Here is a 14638-nt window from a genome sequence, read left to right on the forward strand (position 1 = left end):
GAAGAAAAAGTCTGCTTCCTCTTCTTAGTTCGTGTGTCTATAATGTCTTTACTATGTTTATACTACCTCCAGCGTGCTAAGAACTTTGACATTTTTACTGTTTAATATCTCAAGCATCGATTCAATATGGTTGGTGTAAAGTGTAAAGAAGAGGAGAGCAGTTTCTTTTGAAATGAAAGTGGAATAAGAAAGATTGTTGCAGTTGAAAAAATGGCTGGATCGCTTTTTTTTCGTCCACTCTAGCACTGGACCTCTTGAAGCACATCTCCCAAAAGTAAGTTAAACAAACTTACTTATCTTTATAAAGCATATTTTATGAATTGTTTATTTTTTACTACAAAACAATACAAGCCTTAAACATACTTATATAAACTTAAACATACAAAATATATCACAGAAGCAACTTACGAACAAATTCAACTCACGAACGATCGTCCAGAATTCCGTTCGTAAGTCGGGAAGCGTCTGTAAAAAGGGGCCGGGAAAACATCTCAATACACATGTATACTACACACACAGCAAGGCGTGGCAGGTGTACAGTACTCAATTAGGATGATGTGGCCAGATTGCAGCTTTTTTTTCTGTAAATCAGGCAAAAACTGTTTGTCCAGCAATATAATTGGCCAATACAAAATTTTAAAGTACAGGTGTGAAAATAAATTGTGTGTATTCGGAACAAAGATACACAACAAGTTGACGGTGTATCTTTTTCTTTACTTTGCAAAATCTCAACTGTATGCACAAACAATGGATCATCATAATTCTATTAAGCACCGGTACATGTGGGATTATTCATACACACAATTTTCTAAACCCCCCACCAAGCACAACCCCGACTGACACGGTCAGCCTTGGTTGCAGGAAAAAAAACAATCCTGAACTCTTGCTTCAAGACATACTTGTACATCCAAGCTTCAGTCTGAGGTTCTCATCAAGAACTTGTAACATGCTGTTTGATTGTAAACCTTTTCTAAGGCAACAGCACACAAACAAGACTGAATAACCTTTCCTTTGGCATCAGACGTTTGAAATCCGATCACCGTTTATATCTCCCTGGATTGCAGCAATCAGGAGAGGCGACGATTGTCAGCTGATGAGGGCGATGCCATCATTTTCAGAGATTCTGATGGGATTCAATTAAAAACTGATGTTAGGGACTTCTGCCTCACAGAGACAATGTTGCATTCTATTACTTATTTGCTGATAGTTTTAAGGAAAAATCTAAGCACTATGGCTCACCTGATTGCTCATAGCAAACACACCTTTCGTTTGGTAATTCTGCTATTTCATGGTTTCGGCGTCCTAGTATTATTTCATCAACGTTTGGGTAAATGTTCTGTGTGTTCTTCTTTCATGTTTAGTTCGGTTACAGCCAGAGTATTTGTACGTTGTTTCGTGGTGTTGATGTCTTGGCACTCTCATTATTGTTACATCCACGTGTGAGTAAATATCCTCAGTCGTCTTAATTTCATGTTTTCTTCAGTATACCCAATTGGTGTTCAGACATTATGTTTGATTGTCTCGTCATATTGGTACTCTTGTTTGGTTATCTTCATGGTTTGTCCTGTTACAGCTGGTCGGTGCTAGAACATTATGCAGTTCTATCCACACATGAGTAAACCCCCTACATCTTTTCTTTTAGTGTTTTTTTTCAGTCGGAACCAATTTGTATTACAACATATCCTGCGTCTTTTAGTTAATTTCTACATGAGAGGCAGGGATGTGTGGTAAAGCCTATGTTATGGGAGCTTTGAAGTCTAAGAATTCTGAAGATGTTCGTAAACTTTGTTGTTCTGTATACAAAATCATGCATGGACTTGCTCCCTCATATATTTCAGATTTAATTTCCCCCTATGATCCGGTCCAGAGGCTTCGCTCTGAAAATGCTGGTCTACTAGTGATCCCAAGAGCCAAGAGATACGCAGGTTCGAGAGCGTTCTCCATTTGGGCCCTAATACTTTGGAATGCTCTTCACCCTGAGATTTGATCTGCAACCTCAGTGGAAATGTTTAAATCTAATCTTAAAACACACTTCTATTCTGTAGCATATGAATAACCTATATTTTATGTTGACAATATCTGTGTATTATTTGTTATTGCAACATCTTGTCGAACCTGTATTAGAGTAAATTCCGATGTTTTCAATTTCTGAATTGTGAACTTGACAGCATTTACCTTATTCGGGTGTGCTTGATAGTCAAACAATAATGGTTTGGATACTCTTGTAAACATCATCATCATTTCTCAAGTGCATGACAGATAATACTCTTTTGCAGTTACTTCAACAGTGCAAAGAAATACCATCTTATTCCAAAAGAATGACACTAGAGTAAGAGAGGAAGAAGCATTCCAAACCGCCATGCCAATTTAAGATCTGCCACGCTAGCCACCAAATGCTGCAGTTGTAAGCGGCTGCCAAGTATCAAAGACGCATGGTTGCAAGTCTGGAGTGGTGGAGGCTCTCACTGTGCAACCTTAAATCAATGGCTGGGTGTATCGGACGTCGTAGAGGAGCCGAGCCCAAACCTCAAAACGGAGGGAACTCTGACCCGTTCATAATAGGGATTGACTCATGGAAAAAGAAAGAGCGGGGAAAATAGTCCTTCAGTTTTGCTGTAGCAGTAAAGGATAAGCAACACATGGTAACCAAGCTAGATGTCCCCAAAAGAAAATGTGGACATATTTTCCTACCGAGAAGATTTCCTGTTTTATGTTAGTCATAAGAAAATTATCACATTAGTTCCAAGAAACAAAATAAACTTGCCTCCAAATGATTTAAAATTGAATGTTTTGAAACATAAGCAATTGCTCAGTAAAGTGCTGATAAGAAAAGGCACGTAACGTACCTTTCACAGCAACAGAAAAGCGAAATCTGCGTGTGGAGGCCTGGTTGTCTGATCCCGTCTGAGGATACCAGATCTTTCTGCTCTCTGAGAAACTTTTGCAGGTCTGTCAGTGGGAATCCATTCTTCTGATAATTCTGTGAGAACAAATCAAACAGTTAACAAGAAAAAAAGGATGTGCATTAATACCACTTGAAAAGACTTGATTTCCAGAAATGTTATTAAAAAGTAGAGCAGTAACCGGGATACAGAGTCCCCTCCTTACGACGTTTTCACCTTACAGTTCTAAATACGATGTTTTTCCGGCCAAGGTTAATGGAATTTTCCTCAACAAACCACATCAACAACAAACTATTTCGACAGCCTCAATACTTACAAAATTCGAGGGTTAATGCTTCATACGCCTCTAAAATGCTTGTCTGCTTTTGGTCAACGTCATAAAATGCTGGTCTGCTTTTGTTTTGAGTTAAGGCATCGTGAAAAGAATCATATGCTATTAGCTAACTTACCCCCCAACAATACCTTTCTATCTCTTCATTCAGTGATAACAAGCTTGGAGTCATCTAGAAGTATAAGACAGCCTTGCTAAGTCTCATGCCCATTACCAATTAGAAATGAGGAAAGGGATTAAAGTAAGGAACTCTACCAAGGGTATGACAATCCTTGCAAGTTTATATTCAGTTCCAATTGTTATCAGTGTACAAATCTCCAACCCATCCATCCATCCGCATCCAGCCGCTCCACCACTGTACCAGCTCTAGTCACCTCACACTAAAGGCAAAATGAATTTAATTTTACCTTTACTTGTATATTTATCTATGTTGTTCGATCACACAAACATTACAAATTAGTAGTACTTACACACAATTGCAATATGAAGATTTCACCTTACAATCGCATTATCTGGACAGATACATGTCTTATCCCAGTGGGTCTGCCGTACCTTAATGGTCTCATAGGCATCCGTGATGAGGGCGATGAAGAGCGACAGCACCATGTAGATGAAGAGCGAGATGAAGGAATAAAGGTAAGCCCGACTGAAGAGCCAAACCAGTGTGTTTTTGTCCTTCAGCTGGGCAAAGGTGGTGAACATGTCGTCGCCGTTCAACAAGGAAAATAGACATTCCGCAACCAGGCTTAGACCTTCAAACTAAGAGGAAATGATAGGTAAAAAAAACGTGCACTGTATTATGCGAAAAACATTTTTATTGATTCAATTTGGGGTTATTGTTAGAAGAAACGCTACGATTGCAAAGTGTAAACCACTGCAGGATTGATCAAGTCTATACTGTCATCTAGTGTCTGAACTGCAAACTATATGCAGCCTTTCAAAAATACAGTGGACTGCCGGGATACGTCCGTTCTGAGGGGAGATCACAAAGTGATATTGGTGTATAAGTGGGGGATAGAAACCTTTGGTAATTTGTTCCAAACCCTCAGTACCCCAACTAAAAACATCAAAAACTAAAATTGTATTTATCCTTACTGTTAAGTGATGATTTTAGTTGTACAGTGTATTTAGGAGGTGATGAGGATGGCAGAGGGGATGGTGGGTTAAAATGAAAGATTTTAAAACTTCCACTTGCGAGGGTTGTCATGCTCTGTCCTTGTTGAATTGTTTTAATAGTATTGCTGATTGTCGACAAGGTGAGGGCAACCATTTGTGTGCTGTCTTCGCATTTATCGTTGCAAGCTTTGTTTCTATGGTTACCATGTTTTTGCTTCTCCTTTTAGGATCACTGAAAGCGTTAGATCTATAAATACGGTCCAAAAACTTGAGTAATTGCACATGACTATCAAAACTGAAGATACAAAAACGCATTGGGGAACATAGTTCAGCCAATAGCATAGCATGTAGCATCTTCATGATGCCATGGCGTAATCCACAGGTGTCAAACAGGCAGCCCGCGGGCCATATCAGGCCCACTAAGGGATTGAATCCGGCCCGTGAGACAACACTCAGAGAAGCGCAAGAGAAAAACAAGCTGCAGGTTGAAATATGTCAACTTGTTGTTGCCAAAGCCAGGTGCCTCTCACAAAGACACTCTCTCTCTCTCCCTCTCCCTCCCCTTTTCTCCCACTCTGTCTCTTTCACTTTCTGTGTCTCCCTTTTTCTCTTCCTTTGTTGCTCTTTGTCTCTTTCTCCCTCTGTGTCTTTTAACCCCTTTTGCTCTAACTTCCTTTTTTTATTTTCTCTCTTTTCTCTTTCTCTCTTCATACCCTTTGCAGCTTTCTTTTCTCGTTTCTCTCCTTCATTCGTTCTATTTCTCTTTGGATTTCTTTCTTCCTCTCCTCTTTCTTTCCCCCCCTCTCTCACAACTTTTTTTCTTTTGTTTCTCATGCCCTCTCCCTCTTTTTATTTCTTTCTTTGTCCCACCCTCTCTCCTTTTCCCTCCGTCTTTCTCTTATTTCTTTATCTCTCTTTTTCTTTCTCTTTAATCTACTAGTCTGGCCCCCGACAGAATGTTTGTTCTATCGTGTGGCCCCCCGAGTTAAAATGAGTTTGACACCCCTGGCGTAATCCAATAGCAGACCAGCATTTCATAAGACATTGACTAATAGCAGACAGGCATCTCATGGACATAGAGACGTAATGAATTTTTGAGAATGTGAAATAATTCTTTTGATGTCCTACAGTGGTGAAAATGCAATAAAGAGAGGTAAAAAAAAAAACTAAACATCTTATTCTTCACCGTGAAGTGAAAATGTCCCGAGGCGGGGTCGGCATATCCGGGGGGTCAACTGTAATCCAAATTATACACCAAATAATTCTCAGCTATACGAGAACTACTGCACACAGACAGATAGAACCAAATATAGTGCAAATTGTTCCCTAAGGCAGAGGTTGGTGTCTTTTCAGTTGCTTAGATAGGTGGATTTTCTAAAATGAACCTGAGATACTGTAAGTGTCCTTGTCCCATTTTTCTTTTTCTTTTACCATTCTAGTTCTTTGACAAAGTATACTGCTATTAAAGTACTCAAGTCAAATGTGCAAATTGCTTATCAATGCTATTTACCTTCTCGTGGTACGGCCCGAGAACGATCCATCCGCAGAAAGTGTAGCCCAGGTAGATCATTCCAGCACAGCAGCAGAAACGTAACACCTTGGGAAAGGCCGCCTTCATGGTCAAAATCAACACCTGCAGAAAACAGAACAGAATAGAAATACCTGTTGCCCTCTGGTAGGCGCTACAGGTCTCTCAAAACAAGGACAAACCGGCTCAGAGACAGCTTTTTCTCACACACCTAAGCAAAACTTTGAAAACATATCTTGCGACTTATTTTGTTTTTTTTGGTTGATCCCAAATGTTATTGCACGAAACCTTGTGACTGATTTTCGGGGTTTTGTTGCTACTAAATGTAATTGCACTTTTGTTACAATTAACTATTCTTTTTCATTCACAAACATAACACACAAAATTAATATAATTTAGGCCAGTCTCTAAGCACGTTTTAAATATTTTTTTCCTGCCTTTAATCCTGATCTATTTTTTTTCATTTTAAAAGATTTTATTATATACTTACCTTAGAGTGCCACTTCTAATCCTGTTGCATACAATGTTCGACAACGTTGATATCATCTCATCTCATCAGCTGTACCGCTTATCCTTATTAGGGTCGCGGGGGGGCTGGAGCCCATCCCAACCATCTCCGTGCAGTGGGCAGGGGATACCCTGAACTGGTTGCCAGCCAATCGCAGGGCACACGGGGACAGACAACTCACTCGCTCAGTCACACCTAGGGACAATTTGGACCGGCCAATTCACCTGAAATGCATGTCTTTGGAATGTGGGAGGAAACCGGAGTGCCCGGAAGAAACCCTCGTAAGGACGGGGAGAACATGCAAACTTCACACAGGAAGGTTTAATCTCATGAACTAAGAACTGTGCCGCACAAGTGCTAACCATTACATCACCGTGCTGCCGAGTTTAGAAATCTCCCCCCAAATAAGTCACTTATGCAAGCACGGGGAGAACATACAAACTCCGCACAGTAAGGCCGGTAGCTGGATTTGAACCCACGCAGGAGGTTCCCACGACCTCAGAACTGTGCCTCACACGCGCTAACCACTGCCCCGCCGTGCTGCCTAAGTTGATATCAATGACACATTAATTCAATTAATTGTCATTGATAACAACTTACTGAACATCGTCTAGACGTGAAACTCACACTACAATGAGCAATTGTATGAATAACTAAGGAAAAATATACCCCGGGAAATGTAATAAAGTAAATCTGAACAAAGATCACTAATAAAAAGAGTTGAAACTCACGTTATATTTCTGAAAGTAGCCCAGGTAGCGGATCACCCCAACCCACACCAAAAGCGTTGACGTGCCAAGGAAGATACTGCACACGTCGTAGCTGGTTAAACTCTGCGAGTGAAGGAGGGGACAGGAGCGTTATTTGGATCAATAGTTCAGGAAATTTTAAATTGGAAGTATTTAAAATAAATACAGATTTTAGACTGACTGGCTATGTACATTGCTATAAATATCTTCATCCTCTTTTACCTTTGCATGAATTTCCATCTTCAATATGGATCCGATGATAGTCAAGATGTCACTGACGATCACCAGCACGTACCAACCGTTTAAGAACTCACCCTGATCGTCCTCGCACATTTTTCGGTTGTAATTCTCGTGGAGGAACCGGGAGAACCTCTGAAACGCATCCCCAGGTCGTGTAGGTTATGTGGGCTTGCAAAAATGAATGATAAATAGATAATTTGACAAAGAAAACATATCACAAAGAATTAAATGAATACAAAAAAAAGATACATGAAAATAAATGAGTAGAAAAGTAAAAAACAAAAATATTTGATTGCATAAATATATTGATTAAAAAAATGATTTGTTAAATAAAATAAAAACATAAAAATAAAAATTGAAAAAAATAAAATCATTCAATGAAAAAATATAACAGCAAATGATTTTATAAGTAAAAAGTAAATGAATTGGTTGAAAATAAAATATTTTATTAAAAAAAAATTATTTCATAAATGAACATTAATGTAATTGAAAAATAAAAATAAATGTTTGGATAAATAAAAAGGATTTGATCAACAAAAATAATTACAAGTATTTTGTTATTAATAAATTAGTGATAAATAAAAAAATGATAAATTGATGAATTAAAATTAATTATTACATAAGTAAATTATTTGAAAAGTAAATAGTAAAAAGAATGATAAAAATGATTAGAAATACATTATTCATTAAATAATAATAAATTGATATAAATTAATAAGAGATGATTTGATGAATACATAAAAATAAATCAATAAAAATAATAAAAAAAACATGTGTATAAAAGCCCAACTAAAAATAAACGATTTTATAAATATAAATTTAAAAAATAAAAAAGATCTAAATAAATGAATACAAAATAAATGATTTAAAAAAAAATATATAGATACTGGATAGGAGGAATAGTGTGGTTTTCGTCCTGGCCGTGGAACACTGGACCAGCTCTACACACTCTGCAGGGTCTTTGAGGGTGCATGGGAGTTTGCCTGTCCAGTCTACATGTGTTTTGTGGACTTGGAGAAGGCATTCGACCGTGTTCCTCGGGAGGCCCTGTGTGGGGTGATTCGGGAGGATGGGGTACCACACAGTCTTATCCGGTCCCTGTATGCCCGGTACCAGAGTCTGCATTGCCGTCAGTAAGTTGGATTCGTTTCCGGTGAGGGTTGGACTCCGCCAGGGGTGCCCTTTGTCACCGATTCTGTTCATAACTTTTATGGACAGAATTTCTAGGTGCAACTTTGGTGGGGATGGAGTCCGGTTTGGGGGCCTCAGCATTGCGTCACTGCTTTTTGCAGATGACGTGGTGCTGTTGGCTTTCTCAGGCCGTGATCTTTTTCAGCTCTCGTTGGAGCGGTTTGCAGCCGAGTGTGAAGCGGCCGGGATATGGATCAGCACCTCCAAGTCCGAGACCATGGTACTCAGTCGGAAAAGGGTGGCATGCTCCCTCCGAGTTGGGGAAGAGATCTTGCCCCAAGTGGAGGAGTTCAAGTATCTTGGGGTCGTGTTCACGGGTGGGGGTAGGATGGAACGGGAGATCGTCAGACAGGTCGGTGCGGCGTCTGCAGTCATTCGGACCCTGTACCGGTCCGTGGTGGTGAAGAGGAAGCTGAGCCAAAAGGCAAAGCTCTCAATCTACCGGTCGATCTACGTTCCTACCCTCACCTATGGTCATGAACTTTGGGTCATGACCGAAAGAACACGATCCCAGATATAAGTGGCCGAAATGAGTTTCCTCCGCAGAGTGTTTGGGTTCTCACTTAGAGATAAAGTGAGAAGCTCAGTCATCCGGGAGGGACTCTGTGTAGAGCCACTGCTTCTCCGCATTGAGAGGAGCCAGTTGAGGTGGCTCGGGCATCTGATAAGGATGCCTCCTGGACGCCTCCCTCGGGAGGTTTTCCGGGCATGTCCCACCGGCAGGAGGCCCCGGGGGCGACCCAGGACATGCTGGAGAGACTACGTCTCTCGGTTGGCTTAGGAACGCCTCGGGATCCCGTCGGATGAGCTGGAGGAGGTGGCTGGGGATAGGGACGTCTGGGCTTGCCTTTTAAGGCTGCTGCCCCCATGACCTGACCTCGGATAAGCGGAAGATAATGGATGGATGGATGGAATATAGATACGTAAAAAGATAAGTAACAGATAAAATGTCTGACCTGCAGTAACCTGACAGCCAGCACGATAGAGCGAGTGCACAGCACGGCCGACGTAAGGCACACCACGATGACAAAGCCGTCGAAAATCAAGTGATAGTGAGTCTTTTTTTGAGCTACGAAAAAGAAATAAGGAAAACATTTATCTGTCACATAAACGCAGCATATTGGTAACGGATAACCGCAAAGGAACCGCCTCAGCGGGCGAAGTTGGCTAAAAATGCTTGGAAACACAATAGCGCTGCAATGTTATTACACTTATTTTGAATAGTATAAGCATGTAAACTCTACCTGTTCCAGATATCTTCCAATCTCGGCACACGCTGTTTTGCGAATCGATGTCTAAAAAGAGTTTCACCTTTCCACTGTGACACTGGTTATCAAATGTTATCTGGGGGGAAAAAAACACACACAAAAAAATATTTGTAATCTTGGCCAACCAACACGCATGAAAATTCATTTTACTGACGGATAAATATCATATGTCCTCATGATACTATAATTATCACAAGGGTAGTTTGTTGAATTAAAACAAAAAAAGCCTCACAGTTCTGCGAACTAATGATAAACATTAAACCGGTAAAAATTAAAAATTACATTGAGGATTTAAAATCTTTTAGGCAAAAGATAGGCCTGGTCATTTACGTCTACCAGAACTCCCAAAAGGAAATAACATGATACTATTACGACTATTAGAGGACAATGGTTATATATTTTTGCATATTTATATTAAGATATTGCCATCCTTGTAACACCTCAACTGACCACTGGGCTTATCAAGTACTCAGGGGTAACCTTATTTATTCAAATTTAGAATAACTGTTCTTCAGTTGACAATTGAAGATAAAAAATAAGACCAAAGGTCAAACAATGTTATTAAAACATTTATAGATGAAGTTTTAGGTAAAATTTCAACATAACTTGCGTCAATAACCATTAATCATTAACTACTACACAAACTATTTCAGTGCAGCATCACGAGAAAGACAGAGTTTATAAGGCAGATGCTCAGACACATGATGAAGCGCTGAAGAAGGTTACTTAACATTTGTCTTCGAGCTGAGACTCACATCAGTACGGAATTATGCTGACTTTGAGGAGGTTCAACGGCATCAGAAAAATTTAAACTAGGGATGCAATGATTCTTCTTCCTGCTGGAAATGACCAAAAATGCATTTTCACTTTCATCCAAAAGGAAAATACGAAACCGAAAAAAGGCTCCTGGAAGAACAATGTGATCTCAAAAATGAGGTGAGCCGTGTGAAGCTGGCTTTCACTGGGGCAAGTCAGTGCACGACATGGATGTTAATTTTTAATTTTGCACACAAGATGAAAGGAAATGTCAAAGGTTTTCATGCCAACACTGAATACCTTACTATATAAAGTTTAACCATTTGTATTTGTAAACACGTACTTTGTAAGTGACATTAAGTCCGTTCCTGCTCAAAGTTTTTAACTATCCGCTAGCCAGACTTGGGAAAATATTTACATGCCAACACTAAAGAGCCAACTCTATACAGTTTAGCTTTTGTAATTTGTAAACAAGTACTTTGTGTATGACATTCAGACTGTTAATCCCTAAGTCCATTGCCTGTCGCTGAGCAATATGCAGCGTGTGTTTAAATTAATATTATTTTTTTTATTTTTTTACTAAAGCAAATATATGCGTGCGTGTTGTTTGTTGTATTAGACTGCGCCTTCTAACGCACCATCATCAATTTCTTCATACATCTGTTTTCTTCTCACTATAAACTGTATTGTAAATAATAAAATTTATAGGCTGGCAACCAGTTCAGGGTGTCCCCTGCCCACTGCCCGGAGATGGCGGGGATGGGCTCCAGCCCCCCCGCGACCCTAATGAGGATAAGCGGTACAGCTAATGAGATGAGATAATGTATAATACTTAAAATGCCAACAAAATTTGTACTTAAAAACTTCATTTCAGCATATTATTTGGCCAGAAGCGCTGCCTATCCCATGCTAAGAACATTATTGGGGACCCCTCTCACCCCCATCATGGACCGTTCACTCTGCTACCCTCTGGGAAGAGGTACTGCAGTGTGCGGTGCAGGACCACCAGGTTCACATCTTTGGCAACCATAGGAGTAGAGTCGCCTATTTCAAGAAGTTTGACAATCCTGTTTTTGGTCTCAAGAGACATCTCTCGAGTTGGAGCCATGATCCTTGCCAATCCACTAAGTCCCGGAGCCCTCAGAGGTGTGATACACTATTTTTAACTGCTGACTAACAAGTAGACTTAATCCAAGACAGGTGCCCAATTAAGAAAGGAAATTGACTGGGTGTGTCCTTATTTCCTACTCAAAATGCACCGATCCCAACTTTTTTTCCCTCAGACTTGAGTGATTCCACATTTGTTTCACTTGCTCTTTTTAATTTATTTTAAAGTTTCTGAATGCCAATATGTGGCACTTTGGAATGACCTTTCCATTGTTTCATGTTTGTAATCAGAGTTTCTTCAACAGAATAAAATGTCTTAGAGAGGGCTTGCCCAAGACTGGTGATTCCATTCTTTCTGCTAGGGGTTTTATATAACAGCAGGCCACTATTATCGAAGTAATAAAGTAGAATTAACTTGCTTGTGTTATTTGCATTTGAGATCGCTTAACAGATTTACTTGTTTTTTTAATACACTTTGTTGTCTGGCTGGATTTTTGAAAGTACTTACATTCATTTTCTTTAGAAGAACTTATAACAATTATTTAAAATCAACAGCTGGTAACATGGGAGTCAGTTACTTATTTTTTTACATAATTTTTAAGCAAGTCAGTACAAAAAATGTTGTAATCCATTTTGTTTTCTAAATTTGGTGTAGCTAATTTCAGCCAAACACTTCACATTTTAGCTTTTTGGTTTCAGCCTCCAATTTCTATTTCAGTGCATGCCTAATACACACAATTTTGATAGTTCTTGGAAGCCTTCTCAATGCTTTTTCTTTGTAAATAAAATTTATTGTAAACCATACCGTGACAGCAAACGAGTAGCAGTCCGGCAACTCTCGTGTCCGCAACGTTTGCAGGTTGATGCCTTTCAAATTAAAGATTATTTTCACATCCACCAATCTGCAAAAGAGGATATAATTTGAACCAGACTTTTACATATGAAGACAGAGAAAGGAATGATTGACAGTGATACCTGTAAAAGTCCAGTTCAAAAAAAGACGCGTTGTATCTTTGCCATTGTTGTGCCGTTTTCGCATCGAGTGACAGGCAAACTGAGGGCGATTTAGAAAAAAAAGAAAAAAGAAAACAGAAACAAGATCAAACATGATATTTGGAGATCATCCATCTCATGTTTGCATTGGCAAATGGGTTACATGAATGAATGAATGAATGAATGAATGAAAACTTTATTTCAAACATTAAAATAAAAACAGGACAAAAACAATGACTTGACAACAAAATAATGTTACATAACATGTTCGAAAAAGGGTAGTAAGAAGCAGATGCTTATTTTTGCTACCCCATCATCTTCCCTATTAATTACATTTTACAGATCCTCTTCTCTTGTGTCTAATATAACAAAGTCTCATGGATATACATATTACATAAGTCAGATATCAATAATTATAATAATAACAATAGTCACATATTTTATACACTAATCATTGTAGTACCCATCCCTCAACGTCATAATGCCACTAGTCAGCAACATCACTGCGGCACCAATGATAATAACAACAATATCAATAATACTAATAATAGCAGTTATAATATAAAAATAGCAACAATAACAAAGTTAACCATAGTTGTAAACGCACTATTGCCAATCTTCAGTATCACTCAGACCCCGTTTTCTTCATCTCTATTTTCTACTAGTAATGTTTTTTTGTATTTAAATATGAACAAGTGAATAGTTGGACATTGTTTGGTCTCGTCTTGTAAATTGTTCCAAAGTTTTACTCCACACACAGACACACACATACTTTTCCTGGTAGTTCTCACCTTTGGGGTTATGAATTTACTACAGCCCCTTGAATTATAATTTCCCTCTTTACGAATAAATAATTTTTGGATGTTTTCTGGCACTATGTTTTTGTTGACCTTAAATAGCAGTTGTGAAGAGAAAATTTTTACTAAATCATCCAATTTTAATAATTTGGACTGCAGGAATAAAATATTAGTATGATCTCGATATCCTACCCTATATCCTGGTTCTAATTGCACATTTTTGGTGAATAAAAAGGGGCGGTAGTGAACTTTTGTAATTATTGCCCCGTACTTCTGCACAACATGTTAAGTATGGTAGAACTAGAGAACAATATAAAAAATACAATGCATTATAGTTTAAAAATAATTTGGCTTTATTAATAATTGAAATGCTTTTAAATACCTTAGTTTGGATGTGTCTGATGTGTGTTTTCCAGCTTAATGTATTGTCTATTACAGGGGTTGACAACCTATGACACGCGTGCCAGCAGTGGCACGCAAGGGGTTAACCAGTGGCACGCGAGCGCACGGCAAAATAATAAGTTTGTTTTTTTTTAAAGCGCATTTACCTGAAATTTAGACATTTTCAGTTGCACGCCGTGTTATTCAGAAGCTTTATGTTAGCGCCCCTCTGTGTGTCAGTGCGCCTCGCAGAGGAGATCCGTGTTTTAACCCAGCCAACAAAACACACGCGCTCGATAAATGAATAAAATGTTTTGTGCATTATGTCTCGCGAGCGTTGTACCTCGCGCATCAAGTGTTGAACGTCATTACGAGGCGAAACATGAACATGAATTCAAGGCGGAGACATTAAAACGCGCTGTGTCCAGGTACGGCAAACAAACACTGAACCTAAAAACCTTTATCGCTGCTAAAAACACCACCACTGAAGCTATCTGACAAACCATTTACTGACGGCGAATATTTTAAAGAAGCGTTGCTGCTGTTAATTAAAGTTTTGATATTTTCTGCAACAAAATATAATTGATAAATGGTATAGTAGCTAACCATATTACCTTTTTTTTTATTGTAGTTCATAGTTGATGAAGAATGGTTGATTCTGGTTAATTCTTGTGGTAAAAAGTTGAAGTCAAATGGCGACAGGCCTTTCTAAATGTTGTTCACATTCATATTTTAGTTAATTAATGAACAAGAATAGTGGAAGATAGTGT

At 38.9% G+C, this 14638-nt stretch overlaps 1 protein-coding gene across 1 annotated transcript in view; it reads right to left on the reverse strand.

Moving 5' to 3' along the window:
- Nucleotides 1–693: 693 nt before the first annotated feature.
- mcoln2 (mucolipin TRP cation channel 2) overlaps nucleotides 694–14638 on the reverse strand; it is a 34245-nt gene continuing 20300 nt past the window's right edge. Inside the window, exons 5-14 of the mRNA XM_088349099.1 lie at nucleotides 12673–12751; nucleotides 12503–12599; nucleotides 9811–9910; nucleotides 9523–9635; nucleotides 7358–7507; nucleotides 7118–7219; nucleotides 5861–5983; nucleotides 3787–3993; nucleotides 2847–2980; nucleotides 694–1123 (exon numbers count right to left, since the gene is read on the reverse strand). Of these exons, the coding sequence (XP_088205225.1) occupies nucleotides 1087–1123; nucleotides 2847–2980; nucleotides 3787–3993; nucleotides 5861–5983; nucleotides 7118–7219; nucleotides 7358–7507; nucleotides 9523–9635; nucleotides 9811–9910; nucleotides 12503–12599; nucleotides 12673–12751 (1142 nt within the window). The 3' untranslated portion in view covers nucleotides 694–1086. The remainder of the gene's footprint in view (nucleotides 1124–2846; nucleotides 2981–3786; nucleotides 3994–5860; nucleotides 5984–7117; nucleotides 7220–7357; nucleotides 7508–9522; nucleotides 9636–9810; nucleotides 9911–12502; nucleotides 12600–12672; nucleotides 12752–14638) is intronic.

Source organism: Urocampus carinirostris, chromosome 12, assembly GCF_059441175.1.
Source record: "Urocampus carinirostris isolate Australia breed hairy pipefish chromosome 12, RoL_Ucar_1.0, whole genome shotgun sequence".
Taxonomy (NCBI): Eukaryota; Metazoa; Chordata; class Actinopteri; order Syngnathiformes; family Syngnathidae; genus Urocampus; species Urocampus carinirostris.